This window comes from Thamnophis sirtalis, unplaced genomic scaffold (genome assembly GCF_051295495.1).
Source record: "Thamnophis sirtalis isolate CommonGarterSnake01/CBP01778 unplaced genomic scaffold, rThaSir2_p1.2 scaffold_2, whole genome shotgun sequence".
NCBI classification, from domain to species: domain Eukaryota; kingdom Metazoa; phylum Chordata; class Lepidosauria; order Squamata; family Natricidae; genus Thamnophis; species Thamnophis sirtalis.
In genome coordinates this window covers 8,705,298-8,731,803 of record NW_028261382.1, presented here as the reverse complement: position 1 = coordinate 8,731,803, position 26,506 = coordinate 8,705,298, and the positions used below count along the sequence as shown (strand labels likewise).

The following is a 26,506-nucleotide window of genomic DNA, read 5'->3' as shown; positions in this document are numbered from 1 at the left end:
ACATCCTACTTTCTATTCCCCCTTCCCATCAACTATATTAATGAAACAACATAATGAAATAAGAGAAAGTGTGGCAGGCCAAAATTCTAAAAGGAATATAGCCCCATGATTCCATGTTTTATGTTCTATACTATAGACTCTATTGACGTTTTCTCATGCCACCTTGAGCAATTCATTCATTCATTCATTCATTCATTCATTCATTCATTCATTCATTCATTCATTCATTCATTCTGAGCCTTACCTGGCTTCTTGTAGGTCACATAAATATAAAGAAAGAACTCAATTGCGTACGTGATGAGAGCCGCCCACCAGTTAATGACAAACATAACACCACAGCATAGCACAGCTCCAAAAAGGGACACCCACATGTTGTAATACCGAAAGGCAGGTCTCCAGCCTGTGGAAGTCAGAGAAAGTGGGTCAATCAATCAGCCAGATAGAGGGAATTGATGGATGGATTGATGGATTGAGTAAATGCATAGTATTGCCCCATACAATCTAGCAATGGTTGTTATCAGAATGGAATTGTGGGGGCTTCAACACTGGAGGTTTTCAAGAATAGACTGGAAAACCATTTGTCTTGGGTGATTTAAGGCCACCTGCCCTACACAACAGTGGCCAAAATTGTGGAAACCTTTTGGGAAAAGTGTACAATGTTTTTTGAGGTTTGATGACTAATAACATCCCCTTTTTAAGGGCGGGAGTAGTACCATAAAATTATATATCAATGGAAAGATAATTTAATCAAGAATCTAATGCAATAACTTTGATGAAGGATTTCCCGTTAGAATAACAGTTATAAAGAAGAAAAGTGAAACATGCAGGAAAAAAAATGAGCTAAACAAAAATTATCACCACGTCAGTTAATACTTAGTTGGGTGACCTTTAGCATGAATTACGGCCTTACAGCATCTTCCCATGGAGTGAACCAAGTCTTTTAGTTCAGTAGCTGTTATGATGGGAAATAAAGATTGAATGATTGCTTCTATTAACTGGGTTTTATGGCTGGCTATATTTGGTATAGATTTTCATAGGATACAGATAATTGAACAAACTTTGTAGCATTACATTCTTGATTAAATGATCTTTCCATATATATATATAATTTTATGGTACTACTACTAAAAAAAAGTGGTGTTATTAGCCATCAAACCTCAAAAATACACTTTCCCCAAAAGGTTTCCGCAATTTTGGCCACTACAAGATCCCTTCCAATTCTTGTTATTGGAAGAACTGTGGCGGCTCAGTGGTTACAATGCAGTATTGCAGGATAACTCTGCCAACTGCCAGCAGTTCGATCCTGAGCAGCTCAAGGTGGACTCAGCCTTCCCTCCTTCCGAGGTGGGTAAAATGAGGACCCAGATTGTTGGGGGCAACAGGCTGACTCTTTAAACCGTTTAGAGGGGGCTGTTAAGCACTTTGAAGCAGTATATAAGTCTAAATGCTACTGCGATTGCCCTTCCTCCCTCCTTCCTTCCTTCCTTCCTTCCTTCCTTCCTTCCTTCCTTCCTTCCTTCCTTCCTTCCTTCCTTCCTTCCTTGTGATTAGTACTGTAGTCTAACACTGCACACTGCCAGCAGTTCGATCCTGACTGGCTCAAGGTTGACTCAGCCTTCCATCCTTCCGAGGTGGGTAAAATGAAGACCCAGATTGTTAGGGGGAAAGAGGCTGACTCTGTAAACCACTGTAAAAGCCCTGTGAAGCAGTATATAAGTCTAAATGCTACTGCTATTGCCCTTCCTCCCTCCCTCCCTCCCTCCCTTCCTCCCTTCCTCCCTTCCTCCCTCCCTTCCTCCCTTCCTCCCTCCCTCCCTCCCTCCCTCCCTCCCTCCCTCCCTTCCTTCCTTCCTTCCTTCCTTCCTTGTGGCTAGAATGCAGTATTGCAAGTTAATTGCCGACTGCCAGCAGTTCGATCCTGATTGGCTCAAGGTCGACTCAGCCTTCCATCCTTCCGAGGTGAGTAAAATGTGGACCCAGATTGTTGTGGGCAACAGCTGACTCTGTACAACCGCTTAGAGAGGGCTGTGAAGCCCTGTGAAGCGCTATATAAGTCAAAATGCTATTGCTATTCCTTACTCTGTTCCTTGTTCTGTCTTCCTCTGTTGAACAAGCATTACTGCCCATGTGGGAACTGGCATTGCCAGGCAGGTTTTGTTTTACTGTGACTTTTATTTTTGTTTCTCTTTACATGGTTTTTGTTCTGAGCCTCTCTGGGTTTGGTAAAGTCACAAAAATAATAAAAAAAGAGAGGAAATGTTCAAGCACTTGGCAGCTGACATGGTTTGGATTTATTTCACTTGTTAGAATCCAGCTAGCCTTACCCCAATATATATTTACTACCCTCAGTCATTTCTCTGCATCTAATAAAACACAATTGTTGCCCAATAAAACATATGCCACACAATATAACAGGCAAGCCACCAAGGAGTACAAACACAGTTGTTCTTCAGCTTGTTGTGCCAGATTCGCCCCCTTAATGTTAAAAGTCCCGATTCCTGCTTAAGCCTCTTGGAATTATTTGCTGTTGGAAGAGGTCTAAAAAAGGGAGATGCCAAAATAACCCTCTCGATGCAAGTGAAAATCCGCAATGAGAAACTAACCTGGGGATTTTGCATACGACGCGTGGAAACAAGAGAAATTGATGAGTGCGTAGGAAGCCAGGAAGAAGTTGGAGATGATAGGGGCAATGGTATTCAGCTCAGCTATAAAACAAAAACAGAACACAATGACAAAATATTTGGGTGATGGATTGTGTCTGCGAAGGGAGAGGTGATGTGATGGATTGCATTATTATTTTGTATTCTGTTCGGGTTGTGTTTGGATTCATGCAATCATTTAAAAAAAGGATGTGGTGGCTCAGTGGCTAAGATGCTGAGCTTGTCGATCAGAAAGGTCGGCAGTTCGAATCCCTAGCGCCGCGTAACGGAGTGAGCTCCCGTGACTTGTCCCAGCTTCTGTCAACCTAGCAGTTCGAAAGCACGTAAAAAATGCAAGTAGAAAAATAGGGACCACCTTTGGTGGGAAGGGAACAGCGTTCCGTGCCCCTTCGGCATTGAGTCATGCCAGCCACGTGATCATGGAGACGTCTTCGGACAGCACTGGTTCTTTGGCTTAGAAACGGAGATGAGCACCGCCCCCTAAAGTTGGGAATGACTAGCACTTATGTGCTTTACCTTCAATCATTTCAAAGCCAGGTATAACTAAAATTAACCTGAATCTGATCAGAAAAACTTCATTAAAGTATCCAGATAGCCCTCAGCTTACAACCACAATTGGGCCTAAAATTTCTGCAGTGAAGGGAGGCCTTGGTTAAGTTCGCTTTGCTCTATTTTACAACCTTTCTTGATTTCTTCTTCTTCTTCTTCTTCTTCTTCTTCTTCTTCTTCTTCTTCTTCTTCTTCTTCTTCTTCTTCTTCTTCTCCTCCTCCTCCTCCTCCTCCTCCTCCTCCTCCTCCTCCTCCTCCTCCTCCTCCTCCTCCTCCTCCTCCTCCTCCTCCTCCTCTCCCCGCTCCCTCTGCTCTGTATCTGTGTGATTTTAACCTGTCTTTTTTATTCTTATTTTCTTTTATTATTTTTCTTTCCCTCGCTGTAAGCCGCCCAGAGTCCTCCGGGATTGGGCGGCCTATAAATAAAATTAAACTCAAACTCCTTCTCCTTCCCTTCCCCCTCTTCCTCCTCCTCTCTTTAGAATGGAGTAGATACCCAAACCAAAAAGCCTGTTTTGTGACACATCTTTGTGTGTATTCCAAATAGGAAATCACAAAGGAATTCTAAACAGCGTAAGATGAAAGGAAGGATGATCAAATGGGAATGTTTCTAGCAGAAATCTTTTGGGGATCAGTGCTGTGAACCTATTATGAAAGCAGGTAGAACACACTGTGCTGTTGGTTTGAACAACAGACCTTTGAGTTTTGCAGACATTTGAAAAAAAAAAGGGGGGGGGGGAGAAAGAGCAGACTTTACGCTACCTTCAAAGACCCCCAAGAAGATGACTTCAAAAAGCAGTTGGTAGCTTTCTTAAGGAACTGAGCGAGATGCATATATACTATATGAGCCCCTGGAGCCAAATATTTTGGAAGAGCAAAGCTTCCATTGACTCAATCACTCTCATACCTTGTGCAACCACGATGCACCGTGCTTAACCATCATAGCTTGAGTGACATAGTGTAAGGCACAAGGCACAAAAGTTAAAACATTAGCCTCAGTGGTGGGATTCAAATAATTTAACAACCAGTTCTCTGCCAGTTGGGTAGGCGGGGCTCAGTGGTCATGTGACTGAGTGGGCATGGCCAACTCTACGTCACTCAGGTCGGTGGGCGCTTCGCCTTAGCTGTTACAATGGAATAAGGGTTAACCGGAGAGGCAGTTTCTGTAATCAGGGCAATCAAAATTAGGCTAGAAACAACACCAGGATGTTTCCTTCCTGCCTTCCTTACAGGATTAGCCCTGTGAAGTGGAGAAAAACAAAAGGAGATTTCTTCCAACAATTGGTTCTCCGAACTGCTTAGAAAGTTAACAACCGGTTCTCCCGGCTAGGTGCGAGCCGGCTGAATCCCAACATTGGGTGTGTGTCTGTAGGTTTATGTCAGTAAACCACTTCACAGTTGCTGCCGGAAGGCTAGCAAATGATCCCAGTTTGTGTACAATTCTTTTGTGTAAGTTGCATCTTTGCTCCTGTGGTTGAGTAAAACACAGCTGACTGCTGACTCAAATAAAAGACCGCAAATGAAGAAGGTGTGGTGTTTCTTACAATTTTCCTCCGAGATATCTTTTTCTGCTGAAAACGCTGCCTCTCCCCAGTTGAGTTCCCCCTAGGGGAAAAGATACAATCGGCTTCATTTTTTTTCTAAAGATTAAAATGTCTCTAGTGTGCAAACTCAGAGTTTTGTAGACCCACCTTTAAGCGTTCTTAAAATGGGTGGAATTGGGACTGAAACCTATAGTGATTCAGGCCATTACACCTCCTCTTCGTGTGATGTCAAGTGGCAGGAAAAGCAGAGCAAACTGTTTGCATCATCTTAATGGAAGTTGCTTAAATAGATAAGAAGACATTTGTTCTGGTTGTAAGAAGAAGTAAGAAAAACTGTTTGGCTGTAGGACGGCCTTAAACTGGAATCTTTGCTTTTCTTGGCGAGCCATAGCTTCAAACTTCTCAAAGGAGTTCTCAACCAGTTCTCCAAACTGCTTAGAAAGTTAACAACTGGTTCTCCCAAATAGGTGCGAACTGGCTGAATCCCACCACTGGTTAGCCTGATACTTAAAGTTGGTCACTCAGTCATTCAGTGAATGGCATCTTTTCTTTTTAAAATTCATTGATTAAATTTACAGGCCGCCCATCTCGCTATCTAAAGCGATTCTGGCCAGCTTTTGATTTGGTCCCTGCTGTTTTAGTCAATAGTCTAGAAGTTTGCATCCTCTCATTTTTGTTGATCAGATTTTTGACAGGCCTTTTATGATACATTTCCATCGGAGTGATTGTTTCTTCCTTTTCCTGGTCACTTGGTTGAGTTAGGCAGGTCCTCCGAGAGGATTATTAAGTGCTGGAATAAGACTAATATGGGCTCCCTCACCTATATACACATGGTCACTAGTTTCTGTTTTTCCTTGAATTTTTGAGCTCCAGATTTTTGAGATGCCATTTCATAACCACTCATAAACCGAAATGAAATATAAAATAATATTCATAATAACTAAATGAAACTAAACTTGCAAACTTAAATTAATAAATGAAATTAAAATTCAATGAATTACATAAATAACAGCTCATTGAGCTTCAGATTAATCAAGGTTAGGTCAAACAAGGTTGACCTAACCTTGACCTAAGAGCCGAGGTGGCGCAGTGGTTAGGGTGCAGTACTGCAAGGCCACTTCAGCTGACTGTTATCTGCAGTTCAGCAGTTCTAACCTCACCGGCTCAAGGTTGACTCAGCCTTCCATCCTTCTGAGGTGGGTGAAATGAGGACCCAGACTGTGGGAGCGATATGCTGACTCTGTAAACCGCTTAGAGAGGGCTGAAAGCCCTATGAAGCGGTATATAAGTCTAACTGCTAACTGCTATTGCTATTGCTAAACAACACTGCAAGGTGGTTTTGCTATACACAGAGACTATGAAGCATATATCCAATATTGTTTTTCTTTTTAAACATTTGGTTTTGTAATTTTTTTTTTCAAAAATTCCCCTTCATGGGCCCCCTTTGAGCTCCATGGGCCCCGGGAACAATGTACTGGCTTCAACCCCCTCCTTCTCCTCAGGCCTTGAGTTGGCAGCTGTAGAAATGGAATACTGTATTTCTTGGAGTATAAGACGCACCGGAATATAAGACGCACCATGATTTTGAAGAGGTAATTTTTTAAAAAAAAGTTTTTGCACTCTGCAGGCCTCCCAAACCCTCTGCATGCCTTGTTAAAAAGGGGGGGGGGTATGCAGAGCTTTGGGAGGCTCTTAGAGTGCTCCTGGGGGCTGGGGGGGGGCAAAAACAAGCAAAAAAACGATCTATTTTTTGCAAAAATGGGTCATTCTTTGAAAAAAAGAGGGCATGACCCTCTGCACGTCCGTTTTTGCAAAGGGGGCGAAGTTTCAGTAGGCCAAAAATGCTGTATTCCGTGTATAAGACCCACACAGTGTTTCACCCTGTTTTTTGAGGGGAAAAGCTGCGTCTTATACTCCGAAAAACATGGTAAATAAAGCTAAATAAAAAAATAAATGTGTTCGGTGATATGTTAGACTTAGGCTGCACTATATTGCATCTTCCCATTGCGAGCACCAAGCTGAGTTGTACCCACCAATCAGAATGAAGGCCAAAGCAATGATGAACGTCAGAATATATCCTCGGATGGGTTCGTTATTTTTCCCATATCCTTTGGCAAAAAAGTGGAGTGCTCGATAGATGTTATCCTTGCAGAGGGCCTGTCAAAAGAGCAAATTCCGGTTAAGCAATCTAATTCTTGGTTTCTTGGTCTCTTACTTATTGTCAGAAGAACAGCAAGCCCTTCGCTGTAAATGGCGTACCCTATTTTTCCCCAAAATAAGACACCACTGCGAAATAAGACGAGGATGCTCATAATATAAGCCCTACCCATCTCTGTCTCCCATATAGAGCCCTCATCTGAGCCTTCCCCAGACTCCAGGACTGGCCATGTTCTTCCCCAACCTCCTCACTGTCCGAATCTGCTGCCAGCTCAGGTGACAGGCCACAACACAAATTGTAGAAATACGGGAATATATTTGGCCACCCGAATGTACCTGAAAAACCTTGGGCGCGCTCACAAGCGAAGCTAATGCTGAGGACAGCGTGGCAGAAAATATCCCAGCGGTGATCAAAGGTCCAAACCCTGAAACCATGCTCATCACCTTTGGGAAGGAAAATATATATGTATATATATATAATAAAAGCAAGCCTTTACATCTGTACAAGCTAGGCTATAAACTGAATTTGCAAATCCCTCCGATTGTTAAATAGATAATGACGTGCATTGTTATTCTGTCTCTTCTCTATTATCTTTGAAGTCATCCATTAATGGCTTGTCAGGGAGACTCCTTCACACAGCAAATTACTTTTTGTTGTCCCCCCCCCCAAAAGGGGGGGAACCCCAGTTTTCTCATAACGGAGAAGATTGTTCTTTAATTGAATTGTGTTTTGTTCCTTCTGAAGCCAAAGGCCTAATTTTTGTTTCTTCTGCAAATGATGCCATTCAGAAGAGGCTCGTATTAGGAACAAGGAGCCATTAAAAAAACACGCTACGTAGGTCTTAAGAAGGAAGCAATCTTTGAACCGGGAAAAGAGAATTTGCATGTGTAACAATCTCCAATCCAGGCACGTATATCAATAGAGATGTTGTATCATCTACTTCAGAAAAGTTCTATCAACAATTACACTGAATTAATATCTGAGAAAAGTTACTATGGAGCCTAGATAATGAAGAGAGATCTTTTATGGGACATTTTATTGATGGAGATATAAATCATAGATAACTGTTGTGACTCAGCAGAAACCTGTGAGTTGTTTCAGGATGCAGGATAATGAGCAGCTGTTGCTCGTTAAGAATCTCCTCCTGCAGATAAAAGACTGATGGTGCCACGCCTTAGTGCGTGGCACGACAAAACCGCGCTCGACTAAAGCGTGCCCGATTAAACCGCGTCGCTGACGTCATCAACAGGGCGACAACAGCGAGCGCGGAGAAAGAAGGGCGCTTTAAATAGCGCTTTGAAAGCAAGCCGATTCAAGTTAAGGTAAGGGTTAGGGTTAGGGTTAGGGTTAGGGTTAGGTTAAGGGTTAGGGTTAGGGTTAGGTTAAGGGTTAGGGTTAGGGTTAGGGTTAGGGTTAGGTTAAGGATTAGGATTAGGTTTAGCGTTAGGTTAAGGGTTAGGTTTAGGGTTAGGTTAAGGGTTAGGTTTAGGGTTAGGTTTAGGATTAGGTTTAGGGGGGTTAGGTTTAGGTTTAGGGGTTAATTTTAGGTTTAGCGTTTACAGCATGCTTTTTTCTCCGCGCTGTTGTCGCGCTGTGATGACGTCAGCTACGCGGTTTCGTCGAACGCCCTTTAGTCGAACGCGGTTTTGTGGTGGAACCGCCTTAGTGGCAGACGTCAACGTTCGTTCATTCGTTCATTCCGTTCCTGTTCCAGTCTAGGTTCCCAGTTCGTGTTCATGATTCAGAGAAACCCCTTGGATAAGTGATTTGATTGATATAAACCTGGTTTGCTGTAAGAGTTTGTTTTTGCATTTGCTGTTTAACTTTTTGCCAGAGAATTTATCTATGTTTATTTTGGGCTTGCAGCCAGCTTGAGCCGGGACTGATAAAGACATTCCTTTGCAAGCTGTGTGTGGCTGTCATTTCTGAACGAGCAAAGAGGGGGGGTCAGAACAGATAACTATGTATTTAGAATAGAATAGAATAACAGAATTGGAAGGGACCTTTGCTGAGTAATGAAATGTCTGCAAGAAAACAACCAAGCTCAGAGAACGCCAAGGACCCCACAATCCTCCTCCTCCTCCACTCCACAAATCCCACTCCCTTCTAGCACTGATGATGTTACCTAGTTGGGCAATGAAATGTCTGCAAGAAAACAGCCAAGCTCAGAGAGCACCAAGGACTTCATTCTTTCATTTCACTTTGCATGCATACATAACTACTCCACCCTCCAGCTCTAGATTGTCAGCAGAAGTCTTGAAAAGCCAACTGTACGCTTATGTGAATATTAGTTCACGCTATTATCTACAGGATATAGTATAACACACACACACAGTTATACAAATTGGATAATTAGCATGCTTTTGAACCTGGAAATTATTCATCAGCCCATAATCACATGTCTGGATTTTACAGCTGGAGAAATCGTAGCCCAGGGCACAAGCCGACGATCCATTGCAATTCATCCCAGATACCACAGTATCGTTGACATTCCCGGTAGCATCACGCACGATACAAGCAGCTGCGGAAATAACAGGGTATTATTATTATTTCTCTTCCTTGTGACAACATGATAATATCACTGGGCTCCTTTATATTTCAGGGGGCTGAATGTTCTATGCACATTTCCGCCTGCTATCCCGAGGCCGTGTAGGTTGCAAATAAGGGGGCCGTCCGTTAAAATTGTTTGATGGGTCTACTGGGTTTTGAAGGGACGCGGTGGCTCAGTGGCTAAGACGCTGAGCTTGTCGATCAGAAAAGTCAGCAATTCAGCGGTTCAAATCCCTAGCGCCGCATAACAGAGTGCGCTCCCGTTACTTATCTCAGCTTCTGCTAGCCTAGCAGTTTGAAAGCATGCAAGTAAGTAAGTAAAATCTTTATTATGGTCAAAGACCAGCAAATACACATTAGTTTTTACACTATGTTAAAAAATACTAACATTAAAATATAATTAAAAAGTATTGACATTAAAAGTGGATAATAACATAATGGTCCAAAGATTGTTAGAGATATGTCCAGATAATTGGTACAAGATGGTACTATACTTCTGTAGCCATTTTTTTTCTTATGGACATTGCAGCAGCACAGAACTTTGCCACTGCATACGTGGTAACCAGGTTAGTGTCCTGGAGGAGAAAGCCTAGATAAAAATGGTCTGCCCTTCCTGGCAATCTCTCTAATAAGGGGAGAATATGTGCAGACCTACAAGCTCTCTATAGCTCGCAGTGTAATAGAACATGTGAATTATCTTCCACTCCTCCTTTACCACATATACAAACCCGTTCTGCTATAGGTGTACTCTTATACCTGCCCTGGAGTAGTGCTGAAGGAAGAATGTTAAATCTGGCTCTGAAGAAAGCTATTCTTTGTTTTGGGGAGATCAGGTCATTTAAATATCTTCCGATTCCCACACACCTGTTGCAAAAGGTTGCAAAAGGGGATTGCGTGACAATTGCAGCCATCATAAATATGGACCAGTTGCCAAGCAGCCGAATTTTAATTACATGACCATGGGGATGCTGCATTGGCCATCATTATAAACAAATGATCGTAAATCCCTTTTTTCCCCCGTTGTCGTAATTTCGAATAGTCACTAAAAGAACAGCGACTACCTGTAATGAGATTGAGGGCTGTCAGGATTTTAAAATACGTTGAGTGCAAATGTCTTGGCTTCTTACCCGCACAGATTGCAACTCCGATGTAAGCAACGGTCGTGATCAGAATGGCAAGCATTGTTCCTTTGGGTATAGCTTCTTGTGGATCCTGGAATATTACAGTAAAAAACGCATTACGGTGATTGTAGCCATGGCCAGAAGGGAAGGGAAGGTTAGGAGAGAGACAAGATTTAATGTAATGTAATTTAAATTTAACTAGCTGATAACCCAGCACTGCCCGGGTATTTATTTATCCCAACAATCCTTCCATGAATGTCGCCGCAATTTCTAATGTTGGGTTTCCCTCTTTACCAGAGGGAGCCCCCTTGTGGAGTACTGTGAAGCCGTTACCATGGCAACTCCACAATAGAAGCCCTTTTAAGGCAGTACGGTAGAAGCCATTTTAAGGCACAATAGGCTGTAACATCCCTGAAGGGTGTTAGGGGTGTCTTACCACCACAGTTTTTGTCTCCAGAATATAAGTCATCTGTGTACCAAGTTTGGTTGAAATTGCTTGAGGCATTCCAGAGTTATACTGGAACATACACACACACACACAGACATCTATATCTACATCTATCTATCTATCTATCTATCTATCTATCTATCTATCTATCTATCTATCTATCTATCTATCTCTATCTATCTATCTATCTATCTATCTATCTATCTATCTATCTATCTATCTATCTATCTATCTATCTATCTATCTATCATCTATCTATTTATTGATCTCTATTTATCTATCTATCTATCTATCTACCTACCTATCTATCTATCTATCTACCTACCTACCTACCTACCTACCTACCTACCTACCTACCTACCATCCATCCATCCATCCATCCATCCATCCATCCATCCATCTATCTATCTATCTATCTATCTATCATCTATCTATCGCTATTTATCATCTATCTATCTATCTATCTATCTATCTATCTATCTATCTATCTATCTATCTATCTATCTACCTACCTACCTACCTACCTACCTACCTACCTACCTACCTACCTACCTACCTACCTATCATCCATCCATCCATCCATCCATCTATCTATCATCTATCTATCATCTATCTATCTATTTATCTCTATCTATCTATCTATCTATCTATCTATCTATCTATCTATCTATCTATCTATCTATCTATCTTCAAATGTTTACTTTTCAGCTATTTAATCCCTTTACCCTTCAATTGGCTTCATCATTGTAATCATGGTGGTAATTTTTAGAAGAGCTTTGAGTCAGACTCAGAATTTTGGGTGGACACTTATGGCATTGAGGACACTGGTTCTGCGCCTCTAGTGTAGACGTTGGACTCCAAATCCCGTCCTCCTTTACCATTCTCGTAATGGATAGGGACTGGGAGTTCAACCATGTCTGAATGTCCAGAGATTCCCTACTTCTATAATTGAGTCCTGACTGTTGAAAAGCAAGAAAACAGTGTAAACTAATAAACTAGTTAAAAATATAAAACTACATCCAGAAGTTTTTCTCCAGTGACACCTAGTAATTACACACTTGACAAGTTCTTGCAAAAAGCATTTTTCCAAATCAATACAAAATGTTTTCCTTTCAGACAGGATTCTTGGAATCTTGCTCTGCGTTTCGGTGTTAAAAAAATATTTTTTAATACTCAATGCTGCTGCTGTTTCCCCCAGAAGAGCTTAGGTTATCTAAGGCAACATTTTCACAACAGTGTTGTGGTGTTACGGTTAACTGTTCAAATGTACACACCTCTAAGTCTCCAGAGATGTTGGCTCCTGCCAGAATGCCAGTGGCTGCTGGGAAAAAAATGGCAAACACCGAGAAAAAACCTTCATCTCCTCTGAATGCTGGCCCAAAGTTTTCTGTAAATATGGATGCTGAAACCAAACAAACCAGAGGTAAGGAAGATGTGAATTACAGACAGGAGGTTGAACAACTTGCCTCGTGGTGTGACCAGAACAATCGGGAACGCACTCAAAACCGTAGAAATGGTGGTAGACTTTAGGAGAAACTCTCCCATACTACCACCTCTTACAATACTAGACAACCAGGGGCAGGTTTCTCGCCCCGTTCCAACCGGTTCGGTTGGAACGGGGCCGGCAGTGTCCTCGTGCACGTGCGCAGTACACGCATGCGTACTAGCGTCTGTGCGATGGTCCAGCTGCTCCTGGAGGATCGCGCAGGCGCTGTATGCGTCCTGCGCATGCGTGGAAGCGCAGAATTCGTCAAAACCGGGTAAGAAAGGCGGGCGGGCGGGTGGACCCTTCGGCGTTCCCGGAAGTTACTTACTTCCGGGTTCGCCGACCAACCGTTTCGCGTGGACTGCCGCGAACCGCCTGAAACCCACCCCTGTAGACAACATAGGTATCAACTATAGAGATCTTCAAATTTCTAGGTTCTATCTACCTAAAAGGGACACCTTGCATCAAAAATGTCATCAAAAAAGCACAACAAATAACGTTCTTTCTGTGCCAACTCAGAAAGCTCAAACGTCCCAAAGAGCTGCTGATTCGGTTCTACAGAGGAATTATTGAATCTGTCATCTGCACCTCCATAACTGTCTGGTTTGGCTCTGCAATCAAACAAGACAGACACAGACTTCAACGGATAGTTAGAACTGCAGAAAAAACCAATTACTACCAACCTGCCTTCCATTGAGGACCTGTACACTGCATGAGTCAAAAAGAGGGCTGTGAAAATAATTACAGACCCCTCACATCCTGGATATAAATTGTTTCACTCCTACCTTCAAAATGATGCTATAGGGCACTGCACACCAGAAAAACCAGGCACAAGGACAGTTTTTCCCCGAAAGCCATCACTCTGCTAAACAAATATTTCCCTCAACACTGTCAAACTATTTACTAAGTCTGCATTATTATTACTATTAATCTTCTCATTGTTCCTCCTACTTAGGATTGTATGACTGTAACTTTGTTGCTCGTATCCTTATGATTTATATTGATTGTTTCCTAGTGTGATTTGATTGCTTATTTGTACCCTATGACATAAGGTACACATTAAGTGTGTACTTTACGACTCGTGACGAATGTGTATTTTCTTTTTATGTACACCAAGAGCATATGCTCCAAAGACAAATTCCTTGTGTGTGCAATCACACTTGGCCAGTAGAGAATTCTATTCTATTCTTTTCAAGTTGTGCCAGAGATCTTCAACATTGTGACTGATTTTATATTTGTCTCCCTCTCTTTTACAGATTCCTTCACCAAAATCCATTCTAGAGAATGATAGAGTTGGAAGGGACCTTGGAGGTCTTCTAGTCTAAGTCTCTGCTCAGGCAGAAGACCCTATACTATTTGAAACAAATGGCTCCCGAATCCCTTCTTTAAAAGTCTCTAACAGAAGGAGCAGAACTTAGATTACTGAATGAAATGTCGTTGGTTTTTTGCCAGGAAAGGTTCTTGCCCAGTTCTGTAAAGATATTAAGAAGGTATCTGTCAAAGCGTGGGAAAATCAGAAAGTCCAGGCAGTTCAAAAGAATATAAAGGTTTATTGGAAGCTAATGCTCTCTACAAGAATCTGAACGACTAACAATCAAAACAAATAGACGGTAGATAAGAGTCAATGGAATTCAAGGTGGGCTAGATTTAGATCTCTTGGGGGTGCGAAGGGACTCGAGATTGATGACGTGTTTGACCACTCCCTCGGGCTCAGCCAGGTCATCTTATCTGTCGTAACCAGTGGTGGGTTTCAAAAATTGTTCGAACCTACTCTGTGGGTGTGGCTTGCTGCCCATGTGACCGGATGGGAGTGGCTTGCCGCCCATGTGACCGGATATGAAGATGCTGACGACACTTGTCAGAACCACCTTAAATTACCTCACACACAGCACTGGCATGCATGAGAATATGATGTAAACTTGTTTTTTTTAAAGGCATCTTTGGTTTGCGTTAAAACAACTTCAACACACGCAATGTTCTGATTGCACCACAAACGCAGTAGTCATCCTTACCTTTCACAGAGGCCCTGAGTTTTATAAATAGGAGCATGATAGTGTAGAATAATCATATCCAAGGACCAGTGGTGGGTTTCAAAACTTTTTGGAACCTCTTCTGTAGGTGTGGCCTGCTTTCCGGGTCCACTGGTGGAACCTCTTCTAACCGGTTCGGTAGAGTTGACGAACCGGTTCTACCGAATAGGTGCGAACTGGTAGGAACCCACCTCTGGTCGTAACTTTGAACAGTCGCTAAGCAACCGTTCATAAGGCAAGGACTTCCTGTACCTGCTTGCTTTTCTTATTGCTATTTGTAGCAGCCCTCCCCTGCAGCTTGCCACTTCGTATTAATGTGAGCCTTGTTTAGCGTGACAGATTTCTCACATCTGAAACCCCGTGGCACTAGAAGCACTTGCCTTGGTAATTGAAAAAACCTCTCGCCCTCTTCTCTGCATTGCTAGGGATAACAGTCCCGATGAAAAAATTTACGATAGCGATCAGAAGTATAATTAGAAGAATCACTTGGGCCTGCAAGAAAAAAGAAAGGACATTTTTATCATAGGTCTATTTGTAATAATTCTTCACTCGGGGCCTAGACACCCAAGTAAAAATTAAATGAGAATAAATGGTCAAAGGCAACATTATAATCAGCTACAAGACAGAATGGCCAAATATTTGAGTTCTTCTAAACTCTTGTATGGCAAATCTAGACAGCATACTAAAAAGCAGAGGCATCACCCTGCCAACAAAAGTCCGTATAGTCAAGACTATGGTTTCCGCAGTTGCAATGTATGGCTGTGAAAGTTGGACCATAAGGAAGGCTGAGCGCCAAAGAATTGAGGCCTTTGAACTATGGTTTCTGGAGAAGACTTGGACTGCAAGGTGATCCAACTGGTCAGTCCTAGAGGAGATCAACCCTGACTGCTCTTTAGAAGACCAGATCCTGAAGAGGAAACTCAAATACTTTGGCCACCTAATGAGAAGGAAGGACTCCCTGGAGAAGAGCCTCATGCTGGGAACAATTGAGGGCAAAAGAAGAAGGGGACGGCAGAGAAGGAGGTGGCTGGGTGGAGTCACCGAAGCTATCTATCTCTATCTCTATATCTCTATATCTCTATATCTCTATCTCTATCTCTATCTCTATCTCTATCTCTATATCTATCTATCTATCTATCTATCTATCTATCTATCTATCTATCTATCTATCTATCTATCTATCTATGCATGCATCTATCATCTTCTGAAACTCAAATACTTTGGCCACCTAATGAGAAGGAAGGACTCCCTGGAGAAGAGCCTCATGCTGGGAACAATTGAGGGCAAAAGAAGAAGGGGACAGCAGAGAACGAGGTGGCTGGATGGAGTCACTGAAGCAGTAGGCGTGAACTTAAATGGACTCCAGGGGATGGTAGAGGACAGGAAGGCCTGGAGGAACGTTGTCCATGGGGTCGCGATGGGTCAGACACGACTTCACAACTAACAACAACAAACTCTTATACTTTAAAAAAAATTACCTTTGCTTCCCATTCCATACCAGCCACTGAAATACCCAATAGAATTACAACCGTTATGACACCAATTATCCTGATATCATTGGTGGCATCAACCATTATGGCATTGCTGTTCTGGAAAAAAAAAAACAGAGAAAAGTAATTACTAAGAATATACTTTCTGTAAGACGGTTCGAGTAGCCTTTAAAAAATACCAGGGAATTTCTACAGAGAGATTCCTCGCATTTTGTGGGTAAATGAGTTTTGAATTTTGCATTTCGTATCCTGCCTGGACTTGATCCGTCAAGGTTATGGGCTGCCTAATTAGAGCCCTATTTTCCTTTAGTACAGACAGGGATTATTGAGTCTGTCAACTGCACCTCCATAACTGTCTGCTTTGGCTCTGCAACCAAACAAGACAGACACAGACTTCAACGGATAATTAGAACTGCAAAAAAAAACCCCACATTTGCTACCAACCTGCCTTCCATTGAGGACCTGCATATGCACGAGTGAAAATATTTACAGATCCCTCGTATCCTGGACATAAATTGTTTCAACCTCTGTCCTCAAAACGAGGCTTTAAGCCACTGCATAGCAGAACAACTCAACACAAGGACAGTTTTTTCCCCCAAACGCCATCACTCTGCTTAAGAAATAATTCCCACAACACTGTCAATAGTTTACCAAGAATGTATTACTATTCTTCTCTTCCTTCCTAGTATATATCTCTCCCCACTTACTGTGTGCCTATAACCATGTTGCTTGTATCTTTCAATTTATATTGTTTTTGTTTGTTTCCTAGTACGATTTGATAGCTTATTAGAAACCTGGACTATCACTAAGTGTTGTATCTTTTTATTCTTGATGAATGTATTTTATTTTTCTTTATGTACACTGAGAGCATCTGCACTGAAGACAAATTCCTTGTGTGTCCAATCACACTTGGCCAATAAATAATTCTATTCTATTCTATTCCATTCCATTCCACTCCAATCCACTCTGTTCTGCATTTCTATTCTATTCCATTCCATTCCATTCTATTCTATTCCATTCCATTCCATTTTACTCCAATCCACTCCATTCTGCATTTCTATTCCATTCCATTCCTTTCTATTCTATTCCGTCCCATCCCATCCCATCCTATTCTTATGATTCTTGATGAATGCATTCTATTTTATTTTTCTTTATATACACTGAGAACACATGCACCAAAGACAAATTCCTTGTATGTCCAATTACACTTGGCCAATAAAGAATTCTATTCTATTCTATTCTATTCTATTCTATTCTATTCACACTTGGCCAATGAAGAATTCTACAGTATAGTCCCTTGACTTGCAACAGTTAGTTTCGTTACCGTTCAAAGTTACAACGGCACTGAAAAAAAGTGTCTTATGGCCACTACAGCATCCTCAGGGGTCACGTGATCAAAATTCAGATTCTTGGCAACTGCTGTTTATGACCAGGGGGTGGGGGTTTATGTGATCCCTTTTTGTGACCTTCTGACCAGCAATGTCAATGGGGGAGCCAGGTTCACTTCACAACCATGTTACTAATTTAACAAATCCATGATTCACTTAACAAAGTGTGGCAAGAAGAGTAAAACAGGGACACACTCACTTAGCAAATGTTTCACTTAGCAACATAATTTTTTTGAGCTCAATTGTGGTCATCGCTTGAGGGCAACCTGTAGTTGTTGTTGTTTTTTAAAAAAACTTTTATGCTACTTTAAGAAACGTTTCTTTGATCCAGTGCAGTGGTGGGATTCAGCCAGTTCGCACCAGTTCGGGAGAACCGGTTGTTAACTTTCTGAGCAGTTTGGTGAATTGGTTGTTGGAAGAAATCATTAGAGCAGAGAACCGGTTGTTAAATTATTTGAATCCCACCACTACCCCACTCCCATCTATTCTCCGCCTCCTGAGTCCCAGCTGATCGGGAGGGAATGGGGATTTTGCAATATCCTTACCCTGGAGTGGGGAGGGAGTGGAGATTGTACAGTATACTTCCTCTGTCCACCAAATCATGCCCACAGAACCGGTAATAAAAAAAATTGAATCCCACCATTGGTAAGAAATCAATACTTTTACGAATTAGTAGAATAAACAATTGGTGTACCTCTGATTGTTACTGTACAAAAAAGAGAAACAGACCCAGTTTCCTTCAGTTGAGCCGTATCCAAATACGGATGCTCACCTTGAGAAGTTCCACAACTGTTTCGGCAAAGCCAACCACGTACATGGCCACTGCCACAGCATTGGCGAAGGCAAAGATGAGCCCGATGGAGCCCCCGAATTCAGGACCTAAACTCCGTGAGATGAGGTAATAAGCTCCACCTGCCAGAATGACAAAGGTTTGGGGTTAGGTTTAGGGTTAGGTTTGGGGTTAGGTTTGGGGTTAGGTTTGGGGTTAGGTTTGGGGTTAGGTTTGGGGTTAGGTTTGGGGTTAGGGTTAGGGTTAGGGTTAGGTTTGGGGTTAGGTTTGGGGTTAGGTTTAGGTTTAGGGTTAGGGTTAGGGTTAGGTTTGGGGTTAGGTTTAAGGTTAGGTTTAGGGTTAGCGTTACGTTTAGGGTTAGGTTTAGTTTTACAGTGCACTTCTGTCACCGCGCTATTGTCGGCGCGATTCAGCGCTCATTCGTCGGAGCGCTTTAGAACTCGCGGTTTTGTCACCGCGGTTTAGTCGGGCGTGGTTTTGTTGTTCGCCCTTTTGATGGTGAACCAACTAGGATATCATCTGCTATGGCCTGTTACAAAGCATCATTTTGGGTTCTGAGATGCATTCTGGATGCTTCTAAAAACATCCTGAAAATTAGCAAAGCCTGTTAAGATTTTGTTTCATTCTGCTAAGCCTTTTTAAAAGTTTTTGTTATTTGAATTTGAACATGTTCCATATAAAGCATAAAGAGCTTGAAATGAATGGGAACATATGTCAAAACATAGCAAAGCGTTCTCCACCTGCCTTCTCAAGGGGGCTCTGTAGAATTTCCCTGTGTAAATTGTTCACAATGATCTCTTTATATCCAATAGAATTACAACGCCAGTTTTAAAAGCACAAAGAGATGAGATGGAAACCGATTCTCTCCGAGTCTCCAGGAGGACAATTTCCTCTGCAAATCCTCAGTTTGCAACGTGGCATGTCAGATTCTTTGGATTTCATGAAGTACGGTGTTGAAAAACTTTTAAAGAAGTAGTAGTCACTCCTGATTTAAATGCTCGAGCATCTTTTTTTAAGCTGCTGTTCATGCTGGTTTTAAAATAATGAGAATTATAGGAGGGGGCAGCAGATAAAGAAGCAGCCGAAGTCTCTTCCTACACAGTACCCTTCAAACAGGAGCAATTTCCCTCAATTTATTTTATTTCTCAACTCTTGCAAAATCAAGAGTATTATTTAGCTACATCATCTAAGCCTGCTTTTTCTTTCTAATGGAAAGTAATCTCATGATTATTTTAAAAAGATGTTTAAACCCTCACCGATTCAGCTCATTTAAAGATTTGGAAATTGTTAGGTTTTTTTTTTTTTACTTTTAAAAATACTTCTTTAAAAATACTTTTTTAAAAAATATTGCTCTTCTGCAAGTCTTCCAATTTGCGATCCTCCTCTTTGTATCAGAAATGTTCCTTTATGATTCAGATTATGCACTGTATATATTTTAGTTCTGTGCTCATATATTGGGTGATCATTTGTCCCAAAGGAACCATATTTTCTATTCTGACAGCCAATGGACTGACCTCCTTGGTGCTCTCTGAGCTTGGTGGTTTTCTTGCAGATATTTCATTACCCAAACCAGATAACATCAGTGCTAAGACTAGCCCTGATGATGTTATCTCGTTTGGGTAAGGAAACGTCTGCAAGAAAACCACCAAGCTCAGAGAGCACCAAGGACCCCACAGTTCCCCCCCTCCTCCTAGTACTGATGATGTTACCTAGTTGGGTTATGAAACGTCTGCAAGAAAACCACCAAGCTCCGAGAGCACCAAGGACCCCTTCATTTCAACCCTGAGCTACAAATATTCTCCTTTATTGGGACTTACCTCCTCTCACCACTCCATTGGTACATATGGCAGACATGGAAATACCTGTTAAGGTTGTAACAACCACACTCAGGGAAATGACTACGACTCCAAGACCTGAAAAAGTGCCAAAAGAGAACTTTGACCCAAGTACCTTAGTTATATCATTTATTTTAAAGTCCACGAACAGGAAGCTGGTATCCTTGGATAAGAAGCCGTCACTCAAAGGAAGGTTTGACTGGAGCTAACAACAGTTGACACACACTCTTGATTCGTCACAGTTAAAGAAATACCTGCCAAGAATTGTCGATCCTGCTTCCATCAGAACTGACTGCCTTGGTTCTCGTGGATAAAGAAACGTTTTTTTTAAAAAAAGCAGAAGCATGAATTAATACCTTTTAGGGAACTTGAAGAAGTGTTAGCGGGAAAGGAATAATGGTCTTCACCTCCGGTCCATTCCAGGAAATACAACCTGTAATTTTTGATTTGATTTGATTTTTTTTTAAAAAAAAAAAAGAAAGAAAAATCTGGGGGAAAAAATGGATTCCATTCTTCCATCGGTCCGAGACCTTCGCGAACTGAAGCTGGCTTTCTGTTTGTAAATTAATAAATTAAGGTAAGATAAAGGTTCCCCTCACACAGGTGTGGTAGTCATTCCTGACTCTAGGGGGCGGTACTCATCTCTGTTTCAAAGCCGAAGAGCCAGCGCTGTCCGAAGATGTCTCCGTGGTCATGTGGCCGGCACGACTAAACGCCAAAGGCGCACGGACTGCTGTTACCTTCCCACCAAAGATGGTTCCTATTTTTCTACTTGCATTTTTTACGTGCTTTCGAACTGCTAGGTTGGCAGAAGCTGGGACAGGTAACGGGAGCTCACTCCGTTACGCGGCGCTAGGGATTCGAACCGCCGAACTGCCGACCTTTCTGGTTGACAAGCGCAACGTCTTAGCCACTGAGCCACCGCGTCCCTTAATTACATTAACTAATTATATTATAATTAATATAATTATAATTTAAATGAAAATATAATTATAATTAATTATATTAATTAATTAATTCTAGAAGGTTAATTGCGTTGCCGGTATGACTTACCTGTTGGTTCTTGGGATGACTATGACCTAGGCTCCTTACCACAGTGGAGAACTTTTGATTTACAAGACAACAAATAGGGAACTAAGTCAGATGTTTGTGACACTGTGGAGTAAGGGGAAAAACCCTAAAGATATATATATTTTTTACCTCCGCGGACAAAACCATTAGTTGTTATTGCAGAAGTTGATAAGCCAGTAATGGAAGTAACCAGGGTAGCAAGAAGGATTATGATAACTCCAAGACCTGTCAGCAAGGAGAAGATGAGAAAATATAATTGACGATCTGCAACTTTTCACAAAGATTCTCTGCGGTAGGGGTTTAAAATGAGAAGGAACCCACTTTCCACGGAGAAAGCATCTTTATCCCGGCTCCTGGAGGAACTGCTTTCTCGTCTTTACTGTAGATCCATTTATATCCGTGTAATATAAATGTTAAATAAGCCACTGGGACAAGGATTAAGAGCCTTGACAATCTGCGAAGCACTGGGACACTGGGATTAAATGTCTAAATCGTAATATAAACGAGCATCTCTGCAAGCCAGAATATTTATTGCATGAAGGCAAATATATGTGTTGCGAATATATTCTGCAAATAATGTCGTGGAATCCAAGCTGGGTTGGTCACTGGAACCAGAGGTTTTGTAAGGTCCCAGCATATAACTTTAGATACTGTTGTTGCTCTCTACCCCCATCTAGTGGCTGGAGGGACAAATATGCCCCAACGTATGATCTTTATATACTGTTGTTGCTCTCTACCCCCATCTAGTGGCTGGAGGAACAAATATGCCCCAACATATGATCTTTATATACTGTTGTTGCTCTCTACCCCCATCTAGTGGCTGGAGGAACAAATATGCCCCAACATATGGTCTTTATATACTGTTGTTGCTAGTTAGCAAAACGGTTGTAGAGTGAATTTGGCTTCCCCATTGGCTTTGCTTGTCATGAAGACGTAAAAGGGGATCACATGAGCCTGGGACACTGCAACTGTCATAAGTACAAGCCGGTTGCCAACTGCCCAAATTCTGATCATGTGACCATGAGGTTGTTGCATCAGTAATGTGAAAAAAGGTCATAAAAATTCCAAAGACTTGGCCAATAAAGAATTCTATTCTGTTCTGTTCTGTTCTACTCTATTCTACTCTATTCTCTGTTCTGCTGTTTTCTTTTCTTTTCTATTCTATTCTATGTTCTGCTGTTTTCTATTCTATTCCTAATCCTATTCCTATTCCCTATTCCCTATTCCCTATTCCCTATTCCCTATTCTTTTCTATTCTTTTCTATTCTTTTCTATTCTTTTCTATTCTATTCTATTCTTCATAAGTCACATTTTTCAATGCCTTTGTAGCTTTGAATATCACTAAATAAATGGTTATACATCAATGACTACTGTACTTATATATTTATACGGACGGAAGGAAAGACAGCAAAAAGCTATTTTGCCTATTATTCTTTCCTATTCCTCCCCTCTCCCCCCCCCCCAACATGAGACTTCATTTCAAAATTTGATGACTGGCAAATCACCATTTCAGAATGAAACGTGCCACGTTGGCTCATTGCAACAGCTCTGATTACCGACTAAGGCTGAGCTCTGATTAAAGTTTAGATTAAAAACCCAGTCGCAAGGTCATTAAATAACATTTAAATGAATTACTCTCGCCTTTAGCTGTTTTCATACCTTAGAACAAAGTAATGCTTCTTGATGATGGTAATAAGTTACTAAGCTACCATTAAAAAAAACCCGATAACCCCCAAAACCAATTTTGCATGACACCCCAGAGCAAAATCTTGCCAATGTTAATACACAGAATCGCATGGCAAGGCACATACTTCGATGGATTCCCAGCAGCAAAGCTTCATTTGCTATGCTTCATAAATTCCCTAAGCACACGATTGTTGGGTGTACTGCCAAACTTGTAAAGTTGCGTTGATGGGCAAAAGTTCCCACTTCTCATCCGCTTATTTCCTGCCTGTTCCTTATTCTCTAAAGTGGAGGGATGGTCCTTTAATGATTAGGGAGACAGAAAACTCCCAAGGAACTCTTAAAAAAAAACAAAAAACTAGAAAATCTCTGTTAAATTTTTTAAAAATTGTTTGCAAGACAAATTAAATAGGGGCTTGATGAAATTGTTCTCATTTTAGGAGAAAATCTGTATCGTCGACGCTAGTTTTTATAGTACTGCTATCTGATAACCCAGTGTTGCCTGGGTATTTATTTATAGGGGAGAAATGTCAGGACCAAACGTAATTGCTACTGTTGGATTTTCCCCCTTACCAGAGGGAGCCCCCTTGTGGAGTACTGTGAAGCCGTTACCATAACAACTCCACTGCACTGTACATTAGAAGCCATTTTAAGGCACAACAGACTGTATTTTAACAGAACACACACCCCGAGGGGTGTTAGAGATGTCTTACTCCCACAGTATTTTTCTCCAGAGAGTAAGTCATCTGTGTACCAAGTTTGGTTGAAATTGCTCAAGGCGTTCCAGAGTTATGCTGGAACACACACATAGAGAGATAGCCATGTGTATGTGTGTGTATGTATGTATGTATGTAGAAGAAAAAGATAAAATCTCAGTTAGATGCTTTCTTGAATGAACTGTTTTTGAGGAGACCGTTTTTAGGCTGAATTTTGGAAAATTATGGATCACTGAGAAGGTTCTTTGAAAACCGGTAAGCATTGATGACAGAAGAGAGGCCAGAGACTCGTAGAGTTCTCATATATTTTTATGGTAGAAAAATAGTGGAAATCCTTTAATTTTCAGGCATAGTCATATCTATAACTATATATCTATGCATGTGAGCAGGCATAATTCTACAATACTACAACCCTGGGTTTTCTGTCCAATTCATTAAAAAACATCTATCTATCTATCTATCTATCTATCTATCTATCTATCTATCTATCTATCTATCTTTTATCATCTATCTATCTATCTATCTATCTATCTATCTATCTATCTATCTATCTATCTATCTATCTATCTATCTATCATCTAACTATATCGATCCACTCACTCGTCCATCCATCCATCCATCATCCATCCATCCATCATCCATCCATCCATCCATCCATCCATCTATCATCATCATCTATCATATACTTTTTGCTAATATTTTGCAAATTCTTTTGTAGAACATGCCCAGGCATAAACTATGAACATCAATCCCTATAGTAGCTATTATTCAAGACTATAATGTAGGTAATTTAAAATAACTGATTTTTCTCCTGGCTATAATAAAAATTTATACCATACTTTGGTATAAATACCATACTTTTGGTATAAAAAAAACCTACCAATTCCAGCTTGACCAATGATCCAGGAAAGACGAATAAATAGCATTACACCCCAGATGTTCAGCATGCATCTCACCTAAATATTAATCAAAAATAATAGTATCAACATATAACCGCAGAATGCAGCAAGTTTAAAATGGGTACTAAAAACAGTGCCATGGGGGTGGGGTGGGGGGGAACTCCAATGCATTAAAAATGGATTGAAAAGTTTAAAAGCTATAACAGTTTGAAATAAAAAGAACCCAAAGGCTATAAAATATCTTCAGTAACGAATTGTTCTGATAGAACAGACATTATCTGGTTAAAGTAGAAATGACGATGCAAAAATTAAAATTTTAACGTTTGAATGTTTTTTTTTAAGAAAGAATAAGAACAAAGATGTGAAGAACTAATCATACCAAAGGATTACTTCAAATCAGCCTCATACATATTCATTGCTGGGGATGGACATGAAAATCTCATTTTAAAAAACACACACATACACACCAGTGGAAGTATCTACCTACTTTTTCTGCCGTATGGAATTATTGAGGGCGGAATGCCAACTTTTTAAAAATTGAAAACCGGGTGTTGTGCGCTTGTACAGTCACAAGATAAATGCTGCTTACCAGGACGCCCTTCACCCATCCAAATTTCACTATGCCTTTGATTTCTTCTTCCTTGCAGAATTCGGCTTCTTCTGCGTGGCCATCTGCTTTGCTGAATTTGTCCACTGAACCCGAAGTCACCGTAATATTCTAATCAGACAGTTTTAAACAAAACGTTCAATACTTTACTTTACTTTAATAAGATTTGTATGCCGCCCACTCCCTTGGGACTCTGGGCGGCTCACAGCAAAAAATAAAAGCATTTAAAATTTTTTAAAAAATACAATTATTTAAAAAATTAATACATCATCCATTCAATCAAGTGGGGCTGGATATTAATCAACAGCCCCAGGCCTGCCGGAACAGCCAGGTCTTGATTGCTTTACGGAAGGCCGGGAGAGTGGTAAGCGTCCGGATCTCCGCGGGTAGCTCGTTCCACAGGGCCGGTGCAGCTACAGAGAAGGCCCTCCCTCGGGGAGCCGCCAGCCGGCATTGTCCGGTCGACGGCACCCGGAGGAGGCTCAACCTGTGCGAATAACTACATTTGTGGAAGTATACAAGTATCCCAGAAGAAGGAAATCTTAGGTTTTTGCACATTTCTAGGGCTCCTAAGAACACTTTTCCTTCTAGCTCTATAAGGAAGACCAAAGAATGTTTTCTTTCATATATTTTTTTTTTTATCTACCTTTGCCAAGTGTTCGTGAATATCCATCAGACTTGGCTGGTTCATTTTGGCTCCTCTGATGCTAATCGATTTTTGGCACAACATCCATGGTGTTATGTCCAAAGGTTTTTAGATAATAGGTGTTACTGTGTGTATCATAGGGATGAAATGTCTGAACCAAATGTAATTTCTATTGTTGGATTTTCCCCCTTACCAGAGGGAGCCCCTTTGTGGAGTATTGATAGTTTGATAGTTTAATAGTTTATTAACATTTATAGGCCGCCCTTTTCCCTGAGGGGACTCAGGGCGGCTCACATAAAATCAGGAGGGGGAATACAAACAATGACGTAGACACATATAAGTAAAAATAATGAGCAACATTCATTCATCATTCGGGAGGGGCGACTATCTTTGTCCCCAGGCCTGACGGGCTAGCCAGGTCTTAAGGGCTATGCGGAAGGCCTGGACGGTGGTGAGAGTACGAATCTCCACGGGGAGCTCGTTCCAAAGGGTCGGAGCTACTACAGAAAAGGCTCTCCTCCTTGTAGTTGCCAGCCGACACTGGCTGGCCGATGGAATTCGGAGGAGGCCCAATCTATGAGATCTAATTGGTCGCAGGGAGGTAATTGGCAGCAGGCGGTCTCTCAAGTATTGTGAAGCTGTTACCATGACAACTCCACTGCGCTGTACAGTAGAAGCCATTTTAAGACAGTACAGTAGAAGGCATTTTAAGGCACAACAGGCTGTATCTTAACAGAACGCACACCCCGAGGGGTTTTAGGGGTGTCTTACCCCCACAGCATTTGTTTCCAGAGAGTAAGTCATCTGTGTACCAAGTTTGGTTCCTAAGAACACT

General features: G+C 41.4%; 1 protein-coding gene across 4 annotated transcripts in view; it reads right to left on the bottom strand.

The window, feature by feature from the left end:
* Positions 1 to 26,506, bottom strand: part of SLC12A1 (solute carrier family 12 member 1) — a 54,963-nt gene that overhangs the window by 23,923 nt on the left and 4,534 nt on the right. Inside the window, exons 1-15 of one of the 4 annotated variants that reach the window (XM_087704205.1) lie at positions 25,672 to 25,728; positions 25,008 to 25,136; positions 24,400 to 24,475; positions 21,250 to 21,345; positions 20,032 to 20,127; positions 18,197 to 18,336; positions 16,025 to 16,135; positions 14,927 to 15,038; positions 12,305 to 12,432; positions 10,589 to 10,673; positions 9,281 to 9,432; positions 7,247 to 7,354; positions 6,787 to 6,910; positions 2,604 to 2,705; positions 245 to 400 (exon numbers count right to left, since the gene is read on the bottom strand). In XM_087704205.1, coding sequence (XP_087560331.1) covers positions 245 to 400; positions 2,604 to 2,705; positions 6,787 to 6,910; positions 7,247 to 7,354; positions 9,281 to 9,432; positions 10,589 to 10,673; positions 12,305 to 12,432; positions 14,927 to 15,038; positions 16,025 to 16,135; positions 18,197 to 18,336; positions 20,032 to 20,127; positions 21,250 to 21,345; positions 24,400 to 24,475; positions 25,008 to 25,136; positions 25,672 to 25,716 — 1,660 coding nt within the window. In that variant the 5' untranslated portion in view covers positions 25,717 to 25,728. Of the gene's footprint in view, positions 1 to 244; positions 401 to 2,603; positions 2,706 to 6,786; positions 6,911 to 7,246; positions 7,355 to 9,280; positions 9,433 to 10,588; positions 10,674 to 12,304; positions 12,433 to 14,926; positions 15,039 to 16,024; positions 16,136 to 18,196; positions 18,337 to 20,031; positions 20,128 to 21,249; positions 21,346 to 24,399; positions 24,476 to 25,007; positions 25,137 to 25,671; positions 25,729 to 26,506 lie in introns of those variants that run through there. The other 3 variants (XM_087704202.1, XM_087704203.1, XM_087704204.1) reach the window with 3 other exon arrangements.